Source organism: Capricornis sumatraensis, chromosome 8 (genome assembly GCF_032405125.1).
Source record: "Capricornis sumatraensis isolate serow.1 chromosome 8, serow.2, whole genome shotgun sequence".
Taxonomy (NCBI): Eukaryota; Metazoa; Chordata; class Mammalia; order Artiodactyla; family Bovidae; genus Capricornis; species Capricornis sumatraensis.
The window spans coordinates 21,669,258-21,691,341 of NC_091076.1; the positions used below are offsets into that span (position 1 = coordinate 21,669,258).

The 22,084-nt window shown below is 46.9% G+C and overlaps 1 protein-coding gene across 1 annotated transcript; it reads right to left on the minus strand.

Annotated features, from left to right (window-relative positions):
* Nucleotides 1–1,232: 1,232 nt before the first annotated feature.
* On the minus strand, nucleotides 1,233–8,178 carry LOC138082657 (secreted protein of Ly-6 domain 1). Its single transcript, XM_068975872.1, has 3 exons — nucleotides 8,115–8,178; nucleotides 2,642–2,755; nucleotides 1,233–1,357 (listed from the first exon to the last, which is right to left on the minus strand). The coding sequence occupies exons 1-3, from the start codon at nucleotides 8,176–8,178 to the stop codon at nucleotides 1,233–1,235; spliced, it is 303 nt and encodes a 100-aa protein (XP_068831973.1).
* Nucleotides 8,179–22,084: the final 13,906 nt, after the last annotated feature.

Consider the following 22,084-nt stretch of genomic DNA (forward strand, 5'->3'; position numbering starts at 1 on the left):
TTCTTATTCTAAAGATAATTCTACCGCTCAGAATTATCTCGTCTTCCGTTCTTTGCAGATGGACTTTCTCTGGTTCTCCATCATGTGACTGAAGATGGATACCCCAAAGCAGCTGAGTTTCATATTACAGTTCTAATCACACTCAAAGAATTAGTCTCTAAAATCCAATAACAAAATGCCAGGAAAGAGAATTTTATTGACTCAACTCAGTGGCAAGTGTTCACCACTGACCCAGTCAACCCAGACCAGAGGAAAGTCTTAGTATGTCCATATGGTTTGCACCCTTGAGGAGATGTATCTATTAATACACCCATTCTCCCGCCCAGCCTGTGGCATGTATTCTGTGAATACAAAAGCAAGCTATGGCCATCCAGAGACCATTATCAGGTAATAACTCAAAAAGTGCAAAAGGCTGCAAATAAGAAAAAGAGTTTATTGAGAATCCTAAGAATTGCATTTTGGGAGGCAACCATTTGATTGGCAATTCAGATGTGCTCTGGGGGGGGGCAACAGACAATAGTGGGGGATTATAAAGGCAACAGAGACATTCTAGAGAAGAAAGGAAGGTTATTATCACAGAACTATGATTGGTGCTGGCAGGCATTCAGTCACTTGCTGGGAGCAGATTGGTTGTTAAGCTGTGCTCTCTAAGGAGAAAAGAAGAAAAGTTCTAGGTGGTCTCAGGATATCTGGGTTCAAAGTTTATGTTGGGTTTAGCGGTGGATGTGTGTAAGTTCTGGATCCCTCTGACATAAGCTACTCCATTTTTTTTTAAGCCACTGATACTTAAGAGATTTGTGTTACAACACCTAGCCCACTGAACTAATCCACCATTTATGGAGCTCTTCACACTTCTATTTTCTTAAGCCTTGGAAGACTCCCCCTCCTCCTTCAGTTCCTGCCTCCAGAACATGCAGAATCACAAATTCCCAGACCCTGCCTTTTTAAGCAGCCAATCAATGTGACTGCCAATTAGGACCTGAAAAGGGAGAAAGTACCCTTGGACCTCGCTATGCCCACTAATCTTCATCCCAATTTGGTTTCAAAGAATACATCCCTGGGGCTTCTAGCAGTGAAGGATGAGGAGTCCGAAGACAGAACAAGTCTGAGGCTGCTTCTCATGGGGGATCCACATTCAGATCAGGGAGTCTTGGAGGCTGCTGTGGTTGCAATTTAGAGATTCCGAAATTAGCTTCATCCATCACATCAGGGCAACAGCTGGGGCCCTGACTTTAGAACTTGTTGCAGAGAGGCGAGTCATGACAGCATTTATATTCCACAATAACATTGGGATTAAAGAGCTTCATGGGAGTACACAGTTGGCTACAACCCTGGCGTCCGTAGGAAAGCGTGCCATCTGGAGAGGAGCAGAGAAGACAAGTGAGAATCCAGAACCTAGGACGCAGCCCCATGGGTGTGGGGCTCAGCATATCCTGGGGGTACTGCTCAGTAAATATTCCTGAATGAAGCGCAGGATTAATGCATCAACCAACTAATCAAGAATGAGGAGGCAATAGCACATTTCATGGAGGAGGACTCATACTCAGTAAAGAGAATGTCAGCCATCTGAGACTGAGAGACTGGAGGTAGGGCCCCCTGGTGGGCTCTCCTGGGATATCTTTGCAAGCTCTGTATGCAAGCATGCATGCTTAGCCGCTTCAGTCGTGTCCGACTCTGCGATGCCATGGACTGTGGCCCGCCAGGTGCCTCTGTCTGTGGGATTCTCCAGGCAAGAATACTGGAGCCATGCCCTCCTCCGGGGGATCTTTCCGACCCAGGGAAGAGTCTCCTGCATGGCAGGCGGATTCTTTGCCAGCTGAGCTACCCAAGCTCTGTATATTAGAGTGCAATCCAACCCCCACAAGAGAAGGCAGAAAGGATGAATAGAAACTGTCCTCTCCGCCTTGCCAGTTTGTCCCCCAGTATATGTCCCTAGTTCCCCAAAACCCCATCCCAGTCAGGTCCCACTCAGCCTAGTTCCAGTTACCTTCAGGAGCTAAACTCCCTGCTTTCTCCCTCTCTTCCTTCCTCTCTTCCTTCCTCCTCCCTCCCTCAGTCACCCCTCCCTCTCTCCTCCATCCCTCTCTCCTCCACCCCTCTCTCCTCCATCCCTCTCTCCTCCATCCCTTTCTCCCTCCTACGCTCTTCTCTCCCCTCTCCTCCTCCTCCCTTAAAGGTCCCCATTCCAGTTAAGGGCCAGAGGCAGCCCAGTACCAGAACGAGGCGATAAGGTTTCACTGCTGCTGCTGCTGCGTCGCTTCAGTCGTGTCCGACTCTGTGCGACCCCACAGAGCGCAGCCCACCGGGCTCCGCCGTCCCCGGGAGTGGGTTGCCATTTCCTTCTCCAATGCATGAAAGTGAAAAACAAAAGTGAAGTCGCTCAGTCGTGCCCGACTCTTAGCGACCCCATGGACTGCAGCCTACCAGGCTCAACCCCTTTCTATGTGGCTCCTGCTCCCAGGGTTCCTGGGGGACCACTTCCCCGAGGCCCACAGCCACCCCGACTTGTGCTTGGGGTCCAGGTACTCACAGGGTCCCATGGAGGGTTCATACTACCCCCTGCGCGCCTTTCCTGGAACATCCACTGTCAGTCCCTAGCCTCCAGCAAAGTTCACCCCGAGACCTTGTAGGCACCACCTACCTTCGTAGATCTTCCTCAGAAAGCACTGCTGGCCGCCTTGAGTCTGGCAGGTGCCTCCCCCAGACACGCAGACCCCGCTGGTGTTGACTCTGTCACACTGGAAACACTCTAGAGCTGCAAAGTCAAACCAACATAATAAGGTTCTTCCGGGCCAGCCTCCCGGCAGCTCCGGAGGGAGCGCACCTGTGACCCAGGGGCGCCTGGACGCTGACGGTTTCCCTCCTCCTGATGAATGCTCTGGAGGCAGGTGATTTCTCCCTGCTTGGCTTCCACCTGGGCGGCGGCATGCGTGCCCCCAGGCACAAGACCTGCACCCGAGCACAGAGAGCTCCCCCGTCTTCCCAGGGACCCGCGGCGCCGCTGGAGGAAGGGCAAGTCCTTCACTGCGGCTCCGCGCATCCCACTTGCCAGCTGATTATCACCCCAACCCCAGGGGGCGCCACTGAAGATGTTCCGTGCGAATGCCATCTGCAGGAGCGGCGCAGATGAGGGCTGCAGCGAGGAGTCAGCACCGCCCACTCCCCTCCTTCTCGAAGAGCCCCTCATCCTTCACCCTTCCTGTTCATCGAAGAGACAACTCAGAGAAACCCAGGACTCAGCCTAAAAAGGGGCAGGGAAGGGAGAGACAGGACAGGTGGGCGGAACGGGTTGGGAAGAAGAAAGAGTGAGGCAAGATATGGGGAATCGGAAAGCAGAGGGAGGGAGAGAAAGAAGAGGGGGAGGAGGGAAAGGAGGGGGAGGGAGGGAGAGGAGGGGAGTGAGGAGGGAAAGGAGGGGGAGAGGGAGAGGCGGGGAGTGAGGAGGGGGAGGGAGTGAGGAGGGGGAGGATGGAGAGGAGGGGGGAGAGGAGGGGGAGGGAGGGAGAGGCGGGGAGTGAGGAGGAGGAGGGAGTGAGGAGGGGGAGGGAGGGAGGAAGGGAGAGGATGGAGAGGAAGGGGGAGAGAGAGGAGGAAGGAGGAGGGAGAGGAGAGGGGAGGGAAAGGAGAGGTGGAGGAGGGACAGAGGGTGATTGACAGGGGAGGGAGAGAGCCGAGGAGGGGTAGGGAGGGAGACCAGGACACGGAGAGAGGGAGGGATCTGCCGCACAAACGCATGCGCCTGGGGTCACAGCTCTTCACTGCCTCCTCTGGTCCCCGAGTTGTTTACCAAACAGTGAGCTCCTGCCAGTGAGAGGCGCTATTCTAGGTGTTGGAAATAGGGTGCTGAAGGGAGCACCGAAACATCCATTCCGCCTGCTAAGTCGCTTCAGTCGTGTCCGACTCTGTGCGACCCCATAGACGGCAGCCCACCAGGCTCCCCCGTCCCTGGGATTCTCCAGACAAGAACACTGGAGTGGGTTTCCATGTCCTTCTCCAATGCATGAAAGTGAAAAGTGAAAGTCAAGTCGCTCAGTCATGTCTGACTCTTAGCGACCCCATGGACTGCAGCCCACCAGGCTCCTCCATCCATGGGATTTTCCAGGCAAGAGTACTGGAGTGGGGTGCCATTGCCTTCCGCCTATCAAATACTAAACAAATAAATTGGGGAAATGACTGACAATGAAGAAATAAGAAAGGTTATTTCGGTCCTGGTGACTCATGAGGACAATGGGAAGGAAGAGCATGGAGGGGCGAGAGAGAGGAGGCTGTGGGGAGGCAGAGAGCTTTCTCAGCGGTGCCTTGAGCTCAAACCTGAATCTTTTTTATGCTAACCACTAAAACAACTGGCAGTAGCTGGCAAACTGGTTCCAGGAAGATACTCGGGCAAGTGCACAGAAAGTTTCTGAGCCGCAATTAGATTGGCCAGTTTGAGAAACAGAAGCATCAGCACAGGCAAAGTGGAAAAGGGCGGGAGCAGTGTAAAACAAGACTGAAGAGGTTGATGGGGTCAGACCACAGCACGGATCTGCTTAGACCTGCGCTGCTGTGGCGCTATTCATGGACTATGTGTGGCTGCTGAGCCTGTGAAATGCCAGTAGTCCAAATAGATGGGCTGTAAGTCAATTTCTAGCACTTAGCACACACACACATACAAATCATTTAAATTGCTCATCAGTGACTTTGATGTTGATTACATGCTGAAATGATAGTCGTGTCCGACTCTTTGTGACCTCATGGACTGTAGCCCACCAGTCTCCTCTGTCCATGGGATTCTCCAGGCAAGAATACTGGAGTGGGTGGCCATTCCCTCCTTCTGGGGATCTTCCCAACCCAGGGATTGAACCTGCATCTCCTGCGGCTCCTGAATTGCAGAATTCTTTACCACTGAGCCACCAGGGAAGCCCAATGGTTTAGATATATTGGGTTAAATAAAGTGTATATTAAAGTTAATTTTACACATTTCTGAGTTTTTTAATATGCCTACAGGAAGAGTGAAAATGACGTCTGCAGCTTGGCTTGCATCTTATTTGGACCGTCATTTAGGCCATCGTAAGAACTGAGATCGTATTCAAAGTTGGAAAAGGCCATCAGAGGCTTTTTCAATAGGCGGTGACATTGACTAGCTTTTTGCATGTACACTCTGGCAGCTTTGCAGACAATAGGCTTTAAAGGAGAGAGTAACAGAGGCCCAGGACAGGGCTAGTGGAAACTGGAAGTTGGGAAGGAAGCCACAAGTCAACTGCGTCCAGGCAAAAATGTGAGAATTTATAGGTCAGGTATACTGAAATAGGACTTCTCAGGTGGTGCTAGTGGTAAAGAACCCACCTGCTAATACAGGAGATGCAGGAGACCCGGGTTCGATCCCTGCATGGGGAAGATCCCCTGGAGGACAACATGGCAACCCACTCCACTATTCTTGCCTGGAGAATCCGCAAGGACAGAGGAGCCTGGCAGGCCACAGTCCATAGGGTCACAATGAGTCAGACCCGACTGAACTGACTAAGCTTGCACACATAAGTGAGGTGTGTATGTGGGAAACGGGAACTAGGAGACGTGTAACAGAGCAAATAGAAGGTCATTGCAAGGTGCTTCTCACACTTTCATCTTTATGTGTCATTTAAAACTATACATTTATGTTTTTACTTACTCACACATTTTTATTTTGCAAAAAACTTTCCAAAATTTCAAAAATAATGAACTTTGAAAAATTCACACTCAATAAAAAGAACTGAGCTCTCAATTCCACTTCCTCTAATCTTAATGATGACTGTGTAACCTGAGCAGTCTGTCTTGTCAACATTCACCGTCACCCCTGGATCTGTGATGTCCTTGAGCACATGAAACCCTACTGGAGATACAAATCTGCTTGAGAATTTCAGCGACTCTTGAAAGTTATAGTCATTTTATGAGAACTATGCCCTTGGATGATTTCATATGAGCAGCTGCAACAAAGGCCTCACGTGTCACTGGCTGAAGCAGGTGCAATTCCTCTTGCTCAACCCACAGCCCTCAGCCTCCACCTGCACACGCTGAGGCAGCCCCTGCGGCACTTGTGACTCTGACACACTCATCATGCACTTTGGGCAGCTCAAACAGTGGAGAGCAAATGCCTCTGGGAGTACCCTTCTCTCAAGAACAGATGGGGTATTGGTGGATGAATACGCCAACCTCCCTCCCATGAGTTGGATCCCCTACACTGCCCTCCACAACTTCCAGCAGGATGGGCTCCATTTGTTCACCATGATGTCCAGCTTATTCATTTCTTTGCGTGTTTCCAGCTGGCACTAGTAGTAAAGAACCCGCCTGCCAATGCAAGAGACATAAGAGATGTGGGTTCGATCCCTGGGTTGGGAAGATCCCTGGGAGGAGGGCATGGCAACCCACTCCAGTATTCTTGCCTGGAGAATCCCATGGACAGAGGAGCCTGGTGGGCTACAGTCCATAGCGTCACAGCGAGTTGGACACAACTGAAACAACCAGGCATGCCTGCACATCGTCTTACTTCCCCACGCCCCTCCTGGTATTTCCTGGAATCAGCTTCCAGACAAATGATTTTTTATTCCTATCAGCTTCAGATGATGGATTTTCATTTAAATCAAGTGTATGCTCTTATAAATTCATTTTTCATAGTTTGTACTCCAAGTCTTCTTGTTCTTTTACAGAACAAACAAAACAGTGACTATTAGCAGGCTGATTCCATTTGCTAAAGAACATTGGGAAAAAGTGGTGCCTGTTAATGTGGTGCCATTAATGCTAATGATCATTCCAGTTTTAATCAATCATGGAATAAAAAAAAACTATGAAAGTATATTCTGTAGAAGGTGAAACACTTTTTGTAATGCTATAATAAATTTAATTGGAAAATCCACAAAGCACATAAACTCATTTATTTTTACAGTGGAAGAATAAATACAAATGCCAGTAGAATATGATGTTGCAGCAAAAGTTACTAAACTGAGAACCCAGAGAGAGAAAAATGCCCTTGCACTTGGTTCTGATGCACACATAATTGTGAATTGTGTCCTGTGTCCAAACAAGATAGTGTATGAATATAAATAAATGTATAGTAAGTATATTTAAAATATGTATATGTTATAAATATATCGTATATAAATATTAGAATGCACACATATCTATTAATGCATGAATATTAAAATATAGCATATATTATGAACTCTATATATGAACATATATATTCTATATGTATGTACACATACGCACCCACAGGTAGAATAACTGAGCCATGAAAGTTTTGTGGTAAAGGTGATGTGGAATAAAAAATAGTCTTCAGCAAAAATTCTCCCTGCTCCCTGTCATCAAGCAGATCAGAAAATGGATAAGCTTCTGGAGAACTACATTGGGATTTAATCTGTGTTCTACAAGTAAAAGACATTTTGGAAAAGGTCCCGCCAGTATTCATTGTATTTGGTCATGTAATAGAGTGTCTGACTCCGGTTTTTGATGTTTCACAGCTGGCAACCTTGAGGTCTTGCCCCTTGTGCCCACATGTGGGCCCCAGGGGCTCCTTCTTTCAACATTGGTGGGAGTTTCACACCACACAAGCCCCTGCCTGAAGGCAGGAACCATTGCCCTGCCTCTCTTCCTTACCATCATCTAAATTCAAGAGTCTCCTTTCTCTTCTCCCCCAAGCCATCTTAAGACACCTAGCAGTAAGCCCTGCTCATGAGATAACTAATTAAGGCTTTTCACACCCTCCTGGTACGTATGTGGCATCATCAGGCTTGACATATAATCCAAGCTTGGGTGAGGATCCATCCTGTTTCTATCGTATAACCCCAACAGTTTAAGGTCTTCAAGCGTTCAACAAATGAAGTACCCAAGTATTTCAGCTTTCAAAAATGTTTAACCAGTTGAAATTATGAAAAACAGACCTTCAAGCAAAAAAGATATTGAAATGTATTCCTACAAAAGTAGAATGCCCCAGATTATAGGGTAAATGGTAATCTTATCTCTGGGACATTCTAATGTCTAGGCAGGCAGACAAAGAGGGGAAGAGACAGGCAATGCCTAGAACCATAAGCTGCCACTCACCCAGGTTCCCCTCTGCCCTCCTACATGCTGGGGTTGGGGGGGGGGGGGGCAGGGGAGCTCACCTTGCGGGAGTCCGAGCAGTGAGGACAGGACCACCAGCAGCAGTAGCAGAAGGCACTTAGCCATCTCTGGATCTGGCTCCAGCCACAAGGACTTACAGAAGGCAGGACTGAAGCACAGCCTCAAGAGCTCTAAGATCCCGACTTTATAATTCCAGGCTGGGAGGAGCAGCCAATGGCAGCCCAGACAAAGGCTTGCACTTTCCCAGACAAAGAGAACAGAGTGCCTGAAGGAACTAGGGGCCCACATTCTTTCTAGCAATTACTGACCTTGCTCACTTCTACTGGCCCTACTTAGGAAGCCAAGGTATGTAAGAAGAGCTGACTCTCATGTGTCCCCATTGCCCAATTGTCTAGTCTTCAATTGCCCAAAATTGAAGACTAGAGTCTGACTTACATCACTTAGGGACTTGGGAATTTGGTTAAATTAGTGATGTTTTACCATTCAAGAGTTTTACCATATTGAACGGAACTACTGAAATATGGTATGGATAAAAAACTGCTATTGAGAATTCTCTCTTATTAAAATAAGCCTAGGGAAATAAACACATGCTTAGACTTTGTAAAGTGCAGGCCAGACACAAATAGCTTTTGATGATAGTGTTACCAACCAGGGTTCTTGGCCTTCTTAATCAATAGAAATTGATCAGAGGCCAGACAGAAAATTCAGGCAAAGCTTTATTGGGGCCCTGCTGCAGCAGGGGAAGTGGGAACAAGCAACAGGTTCACTTGCTCAGGGGAGGCAAGCTGGTTCTTTATATGGGGTGATGGTAGGGGTGTGTCCAGGGGTCAGGCAAGAGGAGTTATATAGGTGGTTTGCCCACCCCCTTTAGTGGTGTTGAGTGCAGGGGCCATGCATATACGCTCCATTTGCTCCCAGCTCTTCAGAAATTGGGTTTGGGGTCTCTTTTTATCTCATTGTCCATAATCTGCTCCAACTGCCCATGTATACAAGTTATTTTTAGTTTTTGTAGGGATTTTTTGCTCAGGGAGACATTTGTCAGATACAAGCCCTGGAACAAATTGTCCCAGCCTGTTTGTCAGATACAAGCACTTGAGCAAAGGATCCCAGCCTGTCTCGGTAGTATTGTCTCCTTTCTTGGAAATGAAACCCAACTGCATTTGTTTTTTTCACTTTTTGGCAAATAGGAGCAAAATGGAGTATTTCTCCCCAAGTCATCAAAATCTGTACTACAAGTGTTACCGAAAGAGTATTGGGGCGAGGGGGTGGTCCGGTTGCTCACCACTCAAAAGCCAAACAACAGGCCAGGTTGGTGGAGAGTTTGCTTTATTTCAGGTGTTGGCAACTGGAGGTGTTGGGGGGGGGCGGGGTGGGGGGAGGCGGCAGGGAGGGTAGTGGACATCTGTCCAAAGGCTGACTCCCCGCCCTCCCCTGGCAATCAGTGGGGCAAGAGCTTTTATAGACAGAAGGAAGGAGACACATGCAGAAACAGCAGTGAGCTGCTTCACATTGGTCACTGATGGTCTGGCCCACATCATCTTGACTGTTTTAGGTATAGTGAATCTTCAGTTCCAGGGTCCATTTTTCCCCCCCTTTGTAGACGAATTCTCAGAGAATTGTGGCAGCTTATGTCATGGGTACAGTTTGGTCATAATGTAGCTAATTTCTTCACCCTAGTGTTTTCATATCTATAAAACAAGTCACAGGATGTAGCTCAAAATATTATCTATAGTCCTTGGTGGCTCAGATGGTAAAGAATCTGCCTGCAATGCAGGAGACCCGGGTTCAATCCCTGGGTCAGGAAGATCCCTTGGAGGAGCGAATGGCAACTCACTCCAGTGTTCTTGCCTGGAGAATTCCACGCACAGAGAAGCTATAGTCCATGGGGTCACAAAGAGTTTGACAAGACTGAGTGACTTTCACTTCTCTTGAGAAAGAACTGAAGGTCCTTGACTATATTTAATGACCATATTATTATTATTTTGGTCTCCATTGACTGTTTTCCTTTATTTCTGGATTTCTCATTTCTCTGATTAAACTTATTCTTTGACTAAAGTTTCCCACAGACAAAAGGCAGGTAGATGACATGGGGGTGGGGGGTGAGGGGAAGGACCATAGGGTCCTGCTCATTTCACAAGGGACCCAGAGTTCTCATTATTTTTTTTAATCTCATTTTTCCTGTTTAAATAAAATTTTCTTTTCTATTCTGGATGCTGGACTACAGCTAGTGGAGAACTCACTTTCCAGAACTGTGTCAGAAGAAAATCTGTCGACCCATCCCCACACCATCCAGTGAAATAACTAACTGGCAAAAAGGATCTTAAACAATCATTCTAAATCTCTGAAAATTGTCATAAGGGCATACAGCAAATCAGGAAACTTTTTTTTTTTTTTTCCTCAAGAAAATCTGCTAAATCTCAGTAAGAACAGTGAGAATCTGGGCAGGTAGTGCCACCAAAAGTGGGATCCAGATGCTTGCCACTCAGAGGCCATTGAAGAGGCCAGGTTGATGAAAGGAAAGTTTGCTTTAGTGTGGATGCCAGAAGTCCATAAGAATATAAGAATCTGAAGTTCTCCCGCAAAAGAACAAACTTGATTTTAAACAGAGTGTGGGGATGTTCAAGAAAAAGGGCGCCCTCAAAAACAGTGGAGATTTTGGTGGTAAGTAAAGAGAAGACTCTTACCTCCCTGCAAGGAACACTGTAAACTGTAGGTTAGCTAGTTTGCCAGAGAGACCCAGAGAGAGAAACAGCTAAGAAAATCCTACTTGGGGCAGAACAGATATGAAAGACTGGCCTGAAAGTTGATCTTTGCAAAGGGGCCTGAAAATAATTGGATCAGACTCTGAAGATTTCCATGTCCCAGGAGCCCATCAGCAGGTAAGCATGAAGTCCACAGCTTGGTGTAATGCTAGTTTCACAGAAAATCAGGGAAAGGCCTGGCATCCCCGTCTCATCCCAGGATGACTGTGGCCGTGCACTAAACTGCGCCCTCTAGGGGTGACGTCAGAGCTGACCCACTACAGGGGAAATAGATTTCACTATATTTGAAACCGCTGAAGTGTCATCTCGGGCAACTCTGAAGAGCACTGGTACCATAGTCCCTTATGTCTCAGCACAAAAAGAATTCAGTGAGAGGCAGAGTGATAGATGAGCTTCCCAGGTGGTGCAGTGATAAAGAATCGCTCTGTTAGTGCAGGAGATGCAAGAGACGCAGGTTCAATCTCTGGGTCAGGGAAGATCCCTTAGAGCAGGAAATGGCACCCCACGCCACTACTTTTGCCTGGAAGATTCCATGGGCAGAGAAGCCTGGTGGGCTATAGTCCATGAGGCTGCAAAGAGTTGGACACAGCTGTATTACTGAGCACACACAGCAGAGTGATAGATAAGAAGTGATGTATTGGAATAGGATGCTTGTGAGGCTTACAAGTAGGTGGATGAGGGGGTACCATGCCCTGAGGACTTCTGGGGCTACAGTTTTATAATCAAAGGAAAAGTGGGGAAGTGGAGAAGAACTTCTTGGTCTTTCTTGAATAGACATCATGTTTCCATCATCAGCTCCTCCTCCAGCTGACCAGGAGAATTTTCTTGTTTCTACATGGTCAAGCTAGGCTCACAAATTACTGTTTTTGTGTGTGCAGAGCACATGTCCTAGGAATCATTAATTTACTGAGCTCACCGGGTAGGCTGTGGGTCTCATACCACCATTGTTTTATTGTTTTAGGGCATGTCTCATGCTTCTGTTTCATGGTTTTGTTGTTACACAAACCTGCTTGGTTTTGTGATTAAGCAAACCTGCTTTCTTGAGTAATCATTAGCCTAAGGGGTCTCTCATATTTTTTTCTGCTTACAATCCTCTAGTGGGATTAACTAATCACCTATTTTGTCCCTTTACTCTGTCCTTATCACAGTAGCCCAACCAATTCAGTAAACAAATAAACAGAAAATCACAACAAAATCATCAAACGCTGGGAGGTAAGGTGAAAGAGCAGGAGTCAATATCCAGAACTGCAGGGATGATTTATTTAAGTGTTCAGTTTTCAACCCCAAGTCACGAGAAATGCAAAGAAACAGGAAAATATGACCCATACACACACACACACAAAAATAAAACAGGCAATAAAAACCTCCTGTGATTGGGGAGTGGAAGGTGTGGAGGGGGAGATGTCGGTCAGAGGGCACAAATTTTCATTGTAAGATGACTAAGTTCTGGAGATCTAATGTGCAGCATGGTGACTATATTTAACAAAACTGTATCGTGTACTTGACACTTGCTAAGAGAATAGATCTTAAGGGTTCTTACAACATGCACACACACCCAAAGATAACTACGTAATGTAGATTTTAAAAAATAATTGTATTTACTTATTACTTGTTTGGGGCTACACTGGGTCTTTGTTGCTGTGTGCCAGCTTTTCTCTAGCTGTGGCAAGCAGGGGTTACTGTCTGGTTGCAGTGCTCCAGCTTCTTACTATCGGTGGCTGCTTTTGTTGAAGAGCACAGACTCTAGGTGTGCGGGCTTCAGCAGTTGCAGGCTCTGGAGCACAGGCTCAGTAGGTGTGGCCCGGGCACCACACGCTCCGTGGCACGTGGGACCTTCCTGGACCAAGATCGAACCTGTGCCTCCTACATTGGCAGGCACGTTCTTTACCACTGATCCACCAGGGAAGTCCCGCAGATATTTTAATTAGCTTGACTGTGGTAATCATTTCACAGTGTGCACATACATGAAACCATCACACTGTATCTTTTAAATATACATAATTGTCATTATCAATTATACCTCAGTAAGGGTTTCCCTGTGGCACTAGTGGTAAAAAACCTGCCTGCCAATGAGACATAGAGACATAGGTTTGATCCCTGAGTCAGGAAGATCCCACGACAATCCACTCCAGTATTCTTGTCTGGAGAATCCCATGGACAAAGGAGGCTGGCAGGCTACAGCCCATAGGGTCACACAGACTCACACTGCTGAAGCAACTTAGCATGCATGCATACCTCAATAAAGCTGGGGTAGGGGTTTCAGCAGAAAAAAAAAAAATAGTGCAGCCTAACAGTTGAGTTGTTGTTCAGTCGCTTAGCTGTGTCCAACTCTTTTTTGATCCCATGAAGTGTAGCCCAACAGGCTTCTCTGTCCATGGGGTTTCCCAGGCAACAATATTGGAGTGGGTTGCCATTTCCTTCTCCAGGAAATCTTCCTGACCCAGGGATTGAACTCATGTCTCTTGAATTAGTAGGCAGATTCTTTACCACTGATCCACTGGGGAAGCCCATGTTGAAAGTTATGTCAAACATTAATTGATAATTAAAGAAAATCATATATCCCAAGTTAAGGAATTTAGTGCTTTTCTATGTACGGGAAGATCCAAGAGCCTGAGCTCACCGAAATCATTCCTTGGCTATGCACCTCAGCTGTCTGGGGCTAGTATCACATCCTAAATTCCCTCAGGGCTCACCAGTGTTACAGAGAAGCAGCCAATTGTGACTCTGTGTTGGAAGCTGTTTCTTTGACTTGCTTTTTGTTGCTGCTGTTATTATAATCATACATAATGGCTTGCCTCATAGGACCCTACCCCTATGCCTGAATGTTAAACTAAAGTGCCTTTGTTCAGCTCACAGAGAGATAATCTGACCCTGCCCATGTGTGAATGGCTACAAAAAAGACATTAATACACCTCTTCCAAAGGCTGGCCCTTCCCAGAGATGTTTTGCAAGACTGAAGACCCTTTTCACTTCCTCACTGGCCTCTCCCTCTCTATTCTGCCTTTTGACTTTAGTTCCTCATTGCTTCTCTCTCTCTGACTCTAGAAAAGAACCTGTCATCCAGACCCTGACAGGATGGTTGCTTTGAGACATTAGTCTGCCATTTCCTCGGTCAGCCTCGGATTTATCGGCCTCTCGTGCAGCAAGCAGAGAGAGCTTGGACTTGGTAGCAAACTTGGAAAACCGGCCAATAAAACTGAGAGATGAGATGTTGAGGCAAGGAATACAACTTTATTTGGAAAGTCTGACTTTTTATTTGGAGAGACTGAGAAGATAGCAGACTCATGTCTCAAAGTAGCCATCTTGTCAGAGTCAGAGAGAGAGAAGCAATGAAGAACTAAAATCAAGGCAGAGTAGAGAGGGAGAGGCAGCGAGGAAGTAAAAAGGGTCTTCAGTCTTGCAAAACGTCTCCAGGAAGGGCCGCCTGCAGAAGGGGTGTGTTAATCTCTTCTTTTTGTCCAGCTATTCACAGGTGGGCAGGGACAGATTATCTCTCTATGAGATGAACAAAGGCTCTTTAGTTTAATAGTCCGGCATACATCCACTGATGTACACCATTGTGTATGACTGTGATAACAAAAGCAACAAGAAGCAAGCCAAATAAATAGTTTCCAACATGGAGTCAAAACTGGCTTCTTTATAACAATATGGTTGGTTCTACTTCTCTGGGGAACCCTGACAGGTACATTATCCAGAAAGCTCAACAAATTCTTAATAGGTTAAACCCAAGAGAGATTTATACCTAAGATTATCGTAGTAAAAATGTTTAAAGATCAAAAACATCTTGTAAGCACCATGGGAAAAAAAAATGACCCATGACATACGAGGGACTTCCTAAATAAAGTTAAAAGCTGGCTTCACTTCAGAATTAGGGGAGGCCAGAGGACACAGTGACACTACTATGATAACAGAAAGCGAAGAGGGACTGAAGAGCCTCCTGATGGAGGTGAAAGAGGAGAGTGAAAAAGCTGGCTTGAAACTCAGCATTTGAAAAACTAAATCATGGCATCTGGCCCCATCACTTCATGGCAAATAGATGGGGAAACAATGGAGACAGTGACAGACTTTATTTTCTTGGGATCCAAAATCACTGTGGATCGTGACTGCAGCCATGAAATTAAATTCTGTGTCCCCTTCTCTGAGTTCCAAAGGGCAGGTTCAGACAGTTGCCGATCATGGAAGGTATGAAATGCAGAGATAAAGGAGGAACAGTCAGAATGCAATAATTGTAGCCTTGGGGACAAGGTTCTGGATGCCTCACAAGACATTTTTTGAGCTGTTTTTCAAATATAGAAACCCCTCCAGGTGGGAGAGGCAGACTGCCCAGAGGCACATAGACCCAGACAGCTGGAACCAGAGGCTGAAGATGACCACTACCACAGACCTCAGTTCAGTTCAGTTCAGTTCAGTTCAGTCACTCAGTTGTGTCCGACTCTGCGACCCCATGAATCGCACCACGCCAAGCCTCCCTGTCCATCATCAACTCCCGGAGTTCACTCGGACTCACGTCCATCGAGTCCGTGATGCCATCCAGCCATCTCATCCTCTGTCGTCCCCTTCTCCTCCTGCCCCCAATCCCTCCCAGCATCAGAGGCTTTTCCAATGAGTCAACTCTTCGCATGAGGTGGCCAAAGTACTGGAGTTTCAGCTTTAGCATCATTCCCTCCAAAGAAATCCCAGAGCTGATCTCCTTCCAAATGGACTGGTTGGATCTCCTTGCAGTCCAAGGGACTCTCAAGAGTCTTCTCCAACACCACAGTTCAAAAGCATCAATTCTGCACTCAGCCTTCTTCACAGTCCAACTCTCACATCCATACATGACCACAGGAAGAAACCATAGCCTTGACTAGATGGACCTTAGTCGGCAAAGTAATGTCTCTGCTTTTTAATATGCTATCTAGGTTGGTCATCACTTTTCTTCCAAGGAGTAAGCGTCTTTTAATTTCATGGCTGCAATCACCATCTGCAGTGATTTCGGAGCCCCCAAAAATAAAGTCTGACACTGTTTCCACTGTTTCCCCAACTATTTCCCATGAAGTGATGGGACCAGATGCCATGATCTTTGTTTTCTGAATGTTGAGCTTTAAGCCAACTTTTTCACTCTCCACTTTCACTTTCATCAAGAGGCTTTTTAGTTCCTCTTCACTTTCTTCCATAAGCGTGGTGTCATCTGCATATCTGAGGTTATTGATATTTCTCCCGGCAATCTTGATTCCAGCTTGTGCTGCTTCCAGTCCAGCGTTTCTCATGATGTACTCTGCATAGAAGTTAAATAAGCAGGGTGACAATATACAGCCTTGACGTAGTCCTTTTCCTATTTGGAACCAGTCTGTTGTTCCATGTCCAATTCTAACTGTTGCTTCCTGACCTGCATACAGATTTCTCAAGAGGCAGGCCAGGTGGTCTGGTATTCCCCTCTCTTTCAGAATTTTCCACAGTTTCTTGTGATCCACACAGTCAAAGGCTATGGCATAGTCAATAAAGCAGAAATAGATGTTTTTCTGGAACTCTCTTGCTTTTTCCATGATCCAGCGGATGTTGGCAATTTGATCTCTGGTTCCTCTGCCTTTTCTAAAACCAGCTTGAACATCAGGGAGTTCACGGTTCATGTATTGCTGAAGCCTGGCTTGGAGAATTTTGAGCATTACTTTACTAGCATGTGAGATGAGTGCAATTGTGTGGTAGTTTGAGCATTCTCTGGCATTGTGTTTCTTTGGGACTGGAACGAAGACTGACCTTTTCCAGTCCTGTGGCCACTGCTGAGTTTTCCAAATTTGCTGACATATTGAGTGCAGCACTTTCACAGCATCATCTTTCAGGATTTGAAATAGCTCAACTGGAATTCCATTACCTCCTCTCGCTTTGTTCGTAGTGATGCTTTCTAAGGCCCACTTGACTTCACATTCCAGGATGTCTGGCTCTAGATGAGTGATCACACCATCGTGATTATCTGGGTCATGAAGATCTTTTTTGTACAGTTCTTCCGTGTATTCTTGCCACCTCTTCTTGATATCTTCTGCTTCTGTTAGGTCCAGACCATTTCTGTCCTTTATCGAGCCCATCTTTGCATGAAATGTTCCCTTGGTATCTCTAGTTTTCTTGAAGAGATCTCTAGTCTTTCCCATTCTGTTGTTTTCCTCTATTTCTTTGCATTGATCGCTGAAGAAGGCTTTCTTATCTCCTCTTGCTATTCTCTGGAACTCTGCATTCAGATGCTTATATCTTTCCTTTTCTCCTTTGCTTTTCGCCTCTCTTTTCACAGCTATTTGTAAGGCCTCCCCAGACAGCCATTTTGCTTTTTTGCATTTCTTTTCCATGGGGATGGTCTTGCTCCCTGTCTCCTGTACAATGTCACGAACCTCATTCCATAGTTCATCAGGCACTCTATCTATCAGATCTAGGCCCTTAAATCTATTTCTCACTTCCACTGTATAATCATAAGGGATTTGATTTAGGTCATACCTGAATGGTCTAGCAGTTTTCCCTACTTTCTTCAGTTTAAGTCTGAATTTGGTAATAAAGAGTTCATGATCTGAGCCACAGTCAGCTCCTGGTCTTGTTTTTGTTGACTGTATAGAGCTTATCCATCTTTGGCTGCATAGAATATAATCAGTCTGATTTTGGTGTTGACCATCTGGTGATGTCCATGTGTAGAGTCTTCTCTTGTGTTGTTGGAAGAGGGTGTTTGCTATGACCAGTGCATTTTCTTGGCAAAACTCTATTAGTGTTTGCCCTGCTTCATTCCACGTTCCAAGGCCAAAATTGCCTGTTACTCCAGGTGTTTCTTGACTTTCTACTTTTGCATTCCAGTCCCCTATAATGAAAAGGACATCTTTTTTGGGTGTTAGTTCTAAAAGGTCTTGTAGGTCTTCATAGAACCGTTCAACTTCAGCTTCTTTAGCATTACTGGTTGGGGCATAGATTTGGATAACTGATATTGAATGGTTTGCCTTGAAAACGAACAGAGATCATTCTATCGTTTTTGAGATTGCATCCAAGTACTGCATTTCGGACTCTTTTGTTGACCATGATGACTACTCCATTTCTTCTGAGGGATTCCTGCCTGCAGTAGTAGATATAATGGTCATCTGAGTTAAATTCACCCATTCCAGTTCATTTTAGTTCGCTGATTCCTAGAATGTTGACGTTCACTCTTGCCATCTCTTGTTTGAACACTTCCAATTTGCCTTGATTCATGGACCTGACATTCCAGGTTCCTATGCAATATTGTTCTTTACAGCATTGGACCTTGCTTCTATCACCAATCACATCCACAGCTGAGTATTGTTTTTGCTTTGGCTCCATCCCTTCATCCTTTCTGGAGTTATTTCTCCACTGATCTCCAGTAGCATATTGGGCACCTACTGACCTGGGGAGTTCCTCTTTCAGTATCCTATCATTTTGCCTTTTCATACTGTTCATGGGGTTCTCAAGGCAAGAATACTGAAGTGGTTTGCCATTCCCTTCTCCAGTGGACCACATTCTGTCAGACCTCTCCACCATGACCCACCTGTCTTGGGTTGCCCCGCGGGCATGGCTTAGTTTCATGCCCACTGACCTCACCACCAACCAATTAGAAGAATGTCCATGAGCTGATCACACCCTGTTCCTTGAACACTATAAAGCTCATTACTCCCTCTAGGTTGGAACACACAGTTTAGTCGGCTCTGGACCCCTTTGCCTGGCAAGGCAAAAAAGCTATTCTTTTCTACTTCACTCCAAACTCTGTCTCTGAGATTTAATTCAGTGTTGGGGCACAGACACCTATTCGGCTTCACCCTCTTCTGGCCTCCATGAGCATACTGACTGCAGAAAGCTGCTTTACCAAGTGGTTTTTCTAGTCTTCCGATTATGTGGTTTCTGGGGGGCTCAGGTAGGAAGAGGGACCTTCAGCTTAGCTCAGCTCTGTGGAATTCATTCCCTGGGAGCTTCTCTACAAAGAATCCAACTCTAGGGAAGCTTCCAGCTCAGTGGGTGTTACAGTCACATACTGCTCTCCTTGATGGAGAGTGCTGACATTGGTGGGGGGGGGGGGGAGCACAACATGAGGGTTTCGTGCTTGGTTTTATTTGGGGGGAAATGAGGACTATAGCCCAGGAGACTGCATTTCAGATAGCTCTGAGAAACTGCTCCACAGAGGTAGGGTGGAGAAGGTCAGCATACACGTGATTTGGTGTATACTTTGGTGAAGAGGGAGTTCATGCATTCAAGCACACTTTTTTTTCCAGAAGATTTCTGCTAGTCATGAAGAGCAAATATCATCATGAAGGATTTTAGTACTTTTCTAGATATGGGGAGATACAAGAACTGGGCTCATAAAATTGGCTCCTGAAGATATCTATCTAAAGACCTGTTCTGCCAGTTTTCCCCAGAGAACAGTGTCTCATTTCTGTGTTGCACCCTGAGCTTCTTTCAGTGGGGTGTTCAAAGTCAGCAGCTGCGGCAGTACGTAATTTGATCCTTGTAGAGGTAGATGGCAAGTGCCCATGGCAAGTGCTGATTGAAGAGCGCAAGCTCTCCACCTTGGGGTTATGAAGATGGCTAAACACACAGCAAGCAACAGTGGGACAGGGGAGACTGACAGCAGCTTATTAGTCGTGTGTGAGTCTGTGTGTGTGCTCAGCTGGGTCCAGCTCTTTGCAGCCCCATAGACTGTGGCCCGCCAGACTCCTCTGTCCATGGGATTTCCCAGGCAAGAATACTGGAGAGGGCTGCCACTTCCTCCTCCAGGGGATCTTCCTGAGCCAGGCACGGAAGCCACATCTCCGGCATTTGCATGCAGATTCTTTACCACTGCGCCACCTGGGAAGCCACTATTAGCCACACAAGATGCCCCAGTTACGGGGCAGGATAACAAACGGGCACACTCAACTCTATCCTTTCCTCCTTCTCCTTCCCAAAAGAACTCGAGTTTCTTCTAAGAGGCTTCCAGGCTTTTTCAAAACCTGGCCTCACAGAGGGTTTTTTGGCAAGCACAAATAGAAGTTGTCTAGGACAACGCTGGGCTTCCCAGCTGGCTCAGTGGTGAAGAATCCACCTGTCAATGCAGGAGACACAAGAGACATGGGTTTGATCCCCGGGTCAGGAAGATTCCCTGGAGGAGGAAATGGCAACCCACTCCAGTATTCTTGCCTGGAGAAATTCATGGACAGAGGAGCCTGGTGGGACCCCTGTCCATGGGGTCCCAAAGAGTTGGTCATGACAGAGCAACTATCACTTTGGAACTTGAGGTCTTGTAGACTGTGAAGTAAAGTCTCATCAATTGTTCTTTTAGGGGATTTTCCTCATTCTCTTGAGAGTCATTCCTCTGCATTTTCATTTTACTGAACTTCATCTGTCTCTATGAATTTCAGAGAAACTGTTACCTGCTGTGGTCTTGAAGGAGTGTTTTTATGTGGGAGCATCCCTGGGTAGTCTGTGTCCAGTATTTTTGTTACAAGGGCTGGTTTTAGTATGGACACCAGCCATGTCTTTCCTCCAAGTGTGCTGGCCATATGCCCTTGGTAGGCTGTGTGTGTTGTGCTGGGGTTTTAGAGCCTGTGCAGGATATGAGGTGGGGCTTCCTGCCCACAGTGAGCTGTCCCTGCTCTGGCAAGCGTGGGGTTTGCTCCCCAGTTGCTGAAGTAGAGGTCCCAAGGGTCTGGTTTGATCAGGCTCCATTGCTGTTGAGTGTATTCCCTGCCCCAAAGGAGAAGATCGCTGAAGCGAGTGAAGCCTGCGCAGGCGCAGAGGGTCCAAGTGCTCCTGCCTAGGCACCCATGGTTCCATCCGAGCCAGCCCAGCTTCACAGCCTTTTCTGTTGTGTCGATCTCAGATCTAGGGTATGCCTATGGTGTGGAGTGGTGGTGTGGGTTTGGAGGCGGGGTGTTGTGGCTGCAGGAATTGAGGTGACCGACATTTCCCAAGACCTGTCTTCCCCAGACCCTGGGCTGTAGCTAAACCAAGTCCTCTCCCAGGGCCTATCTGATGTTTAGTGCTTAACCACTGCACCCTCTGTGGCACCACCCAGCCTCTTGTGGAGGCAGTGGCCACTAAGGCCTACCCGAGTCATAGGCCAGCCCTCCTTGTCTGTCTGTGCTGAGTGCTTGGTCACTAAATCATGTCCAACTCTTGCAACCCCTTGGACTGTAGCCCACCAGGCTCCTCTGTCCATGAGGATTCTCCAGGCAAGAATACTAGAATGGGTTGCCATGCCCTCCTCCAGGGGATCTTCCCAATCCAGAGATTGAACCCAGGTCTCCCTCATTACAAGCGGATTCTTTACCATCTGAGCCACTTATGCACACTTGCTCCTTGGAAGAAAAGCTAAAACCTAGACAGCATATTAAAAAGCAGAGACATTATTATGCCAACAAAGGTCCGTCTAGTCAAAGCTATGGTTTTTCCAGTAGTCATGTATGTATGTGGGAGTTGGACTATAAAGAAAGCTGAGTGCCAAAGAATTGATGCTTTTGAACTGTGGTGTTGAAGTCTCTTGAGAGTCCCTTGGACTGCAAGGAGATCCAACCAGTCAATCCTAAAGGAAATCAGTTCTGAATATTCACTGAAAGAACTGATGCTGAAGCTGAAACTGCAATACTTTGGCCACCTGATGGGAAGCACTGACTCACTGGAAAAGACTTTCCAGTAATGCTGGGAAAGATTGAAGGCAGGAGAAGGGGACAACAGAGGATGAGATGGTTGGATGGCATAACCGACTCAATGGGCACGAATCTGAGCAAGCTCGGGGAGTTGGTGATGGACAGGGAAGACTGGCGTGCTGCAGTCCATGGGGCCGCCAAGAGTCGGACACGACTGAGTGGTTGAACTGAACTGAAACCAAGTCCTCGCCCAGGGCCTGAGATTCAGTGCTTAGCGGCTGCGCCCTCTTGTGGCGTCTCCTAGTACATACTCTGACGTCTGCTGTGGCTAGAGACCTACTGCCCACTGTATGGGGCCCTCAGTGGGCTCTGTGGCTCTCGACCGATCACACCCCAGGCGCCCTGGTCTGTTTCTGCAGAGCTAGAGCAAATCTTATCCCAGATCTCGTGTCAGCCTTTGGTGTGCTGTGAGTGGGCCACGGTGTTCGCACCTTCAGGTTGGGAAGTAAAGCAAGGCAACAGCAAGCCAGCATGCATGCATCCCCCACAAGTACAGTCTCGCCTTCTCCAGCCCTTTGTCTGTGTGAGTGGATTTCCTGGGAGGCAAGGGGACTTGTCTCCTCCACTTGGGAGCCTGACGGGATGCCCTGATTGTAGCTTTACTTGCTC

Coding starts and splice junctions, on each gene's coding strand:
- LOC138082657 (XM_068975872.1), bottom strand. CDS start 8,178: ATGGCTAAGTGCCTTCTGCTACTGCTGCTGGTGGTCCTGTCCTCACTG. Junction 2,756..8,114: donor ACTGCTCGGACTCCCGCAAG/GTGAGCTCCCCT, acceptor TTGACTTTGCAG/CTCTAGAGTGTTTCCAGTGT. Junction 1,358..2,641: donor TCTGAGGAAGATCTACGAAG/GTAGGTGGTGCC, acceptor GCTCCTCTCCAG/ATGGCACGCTTTCCTACGGA.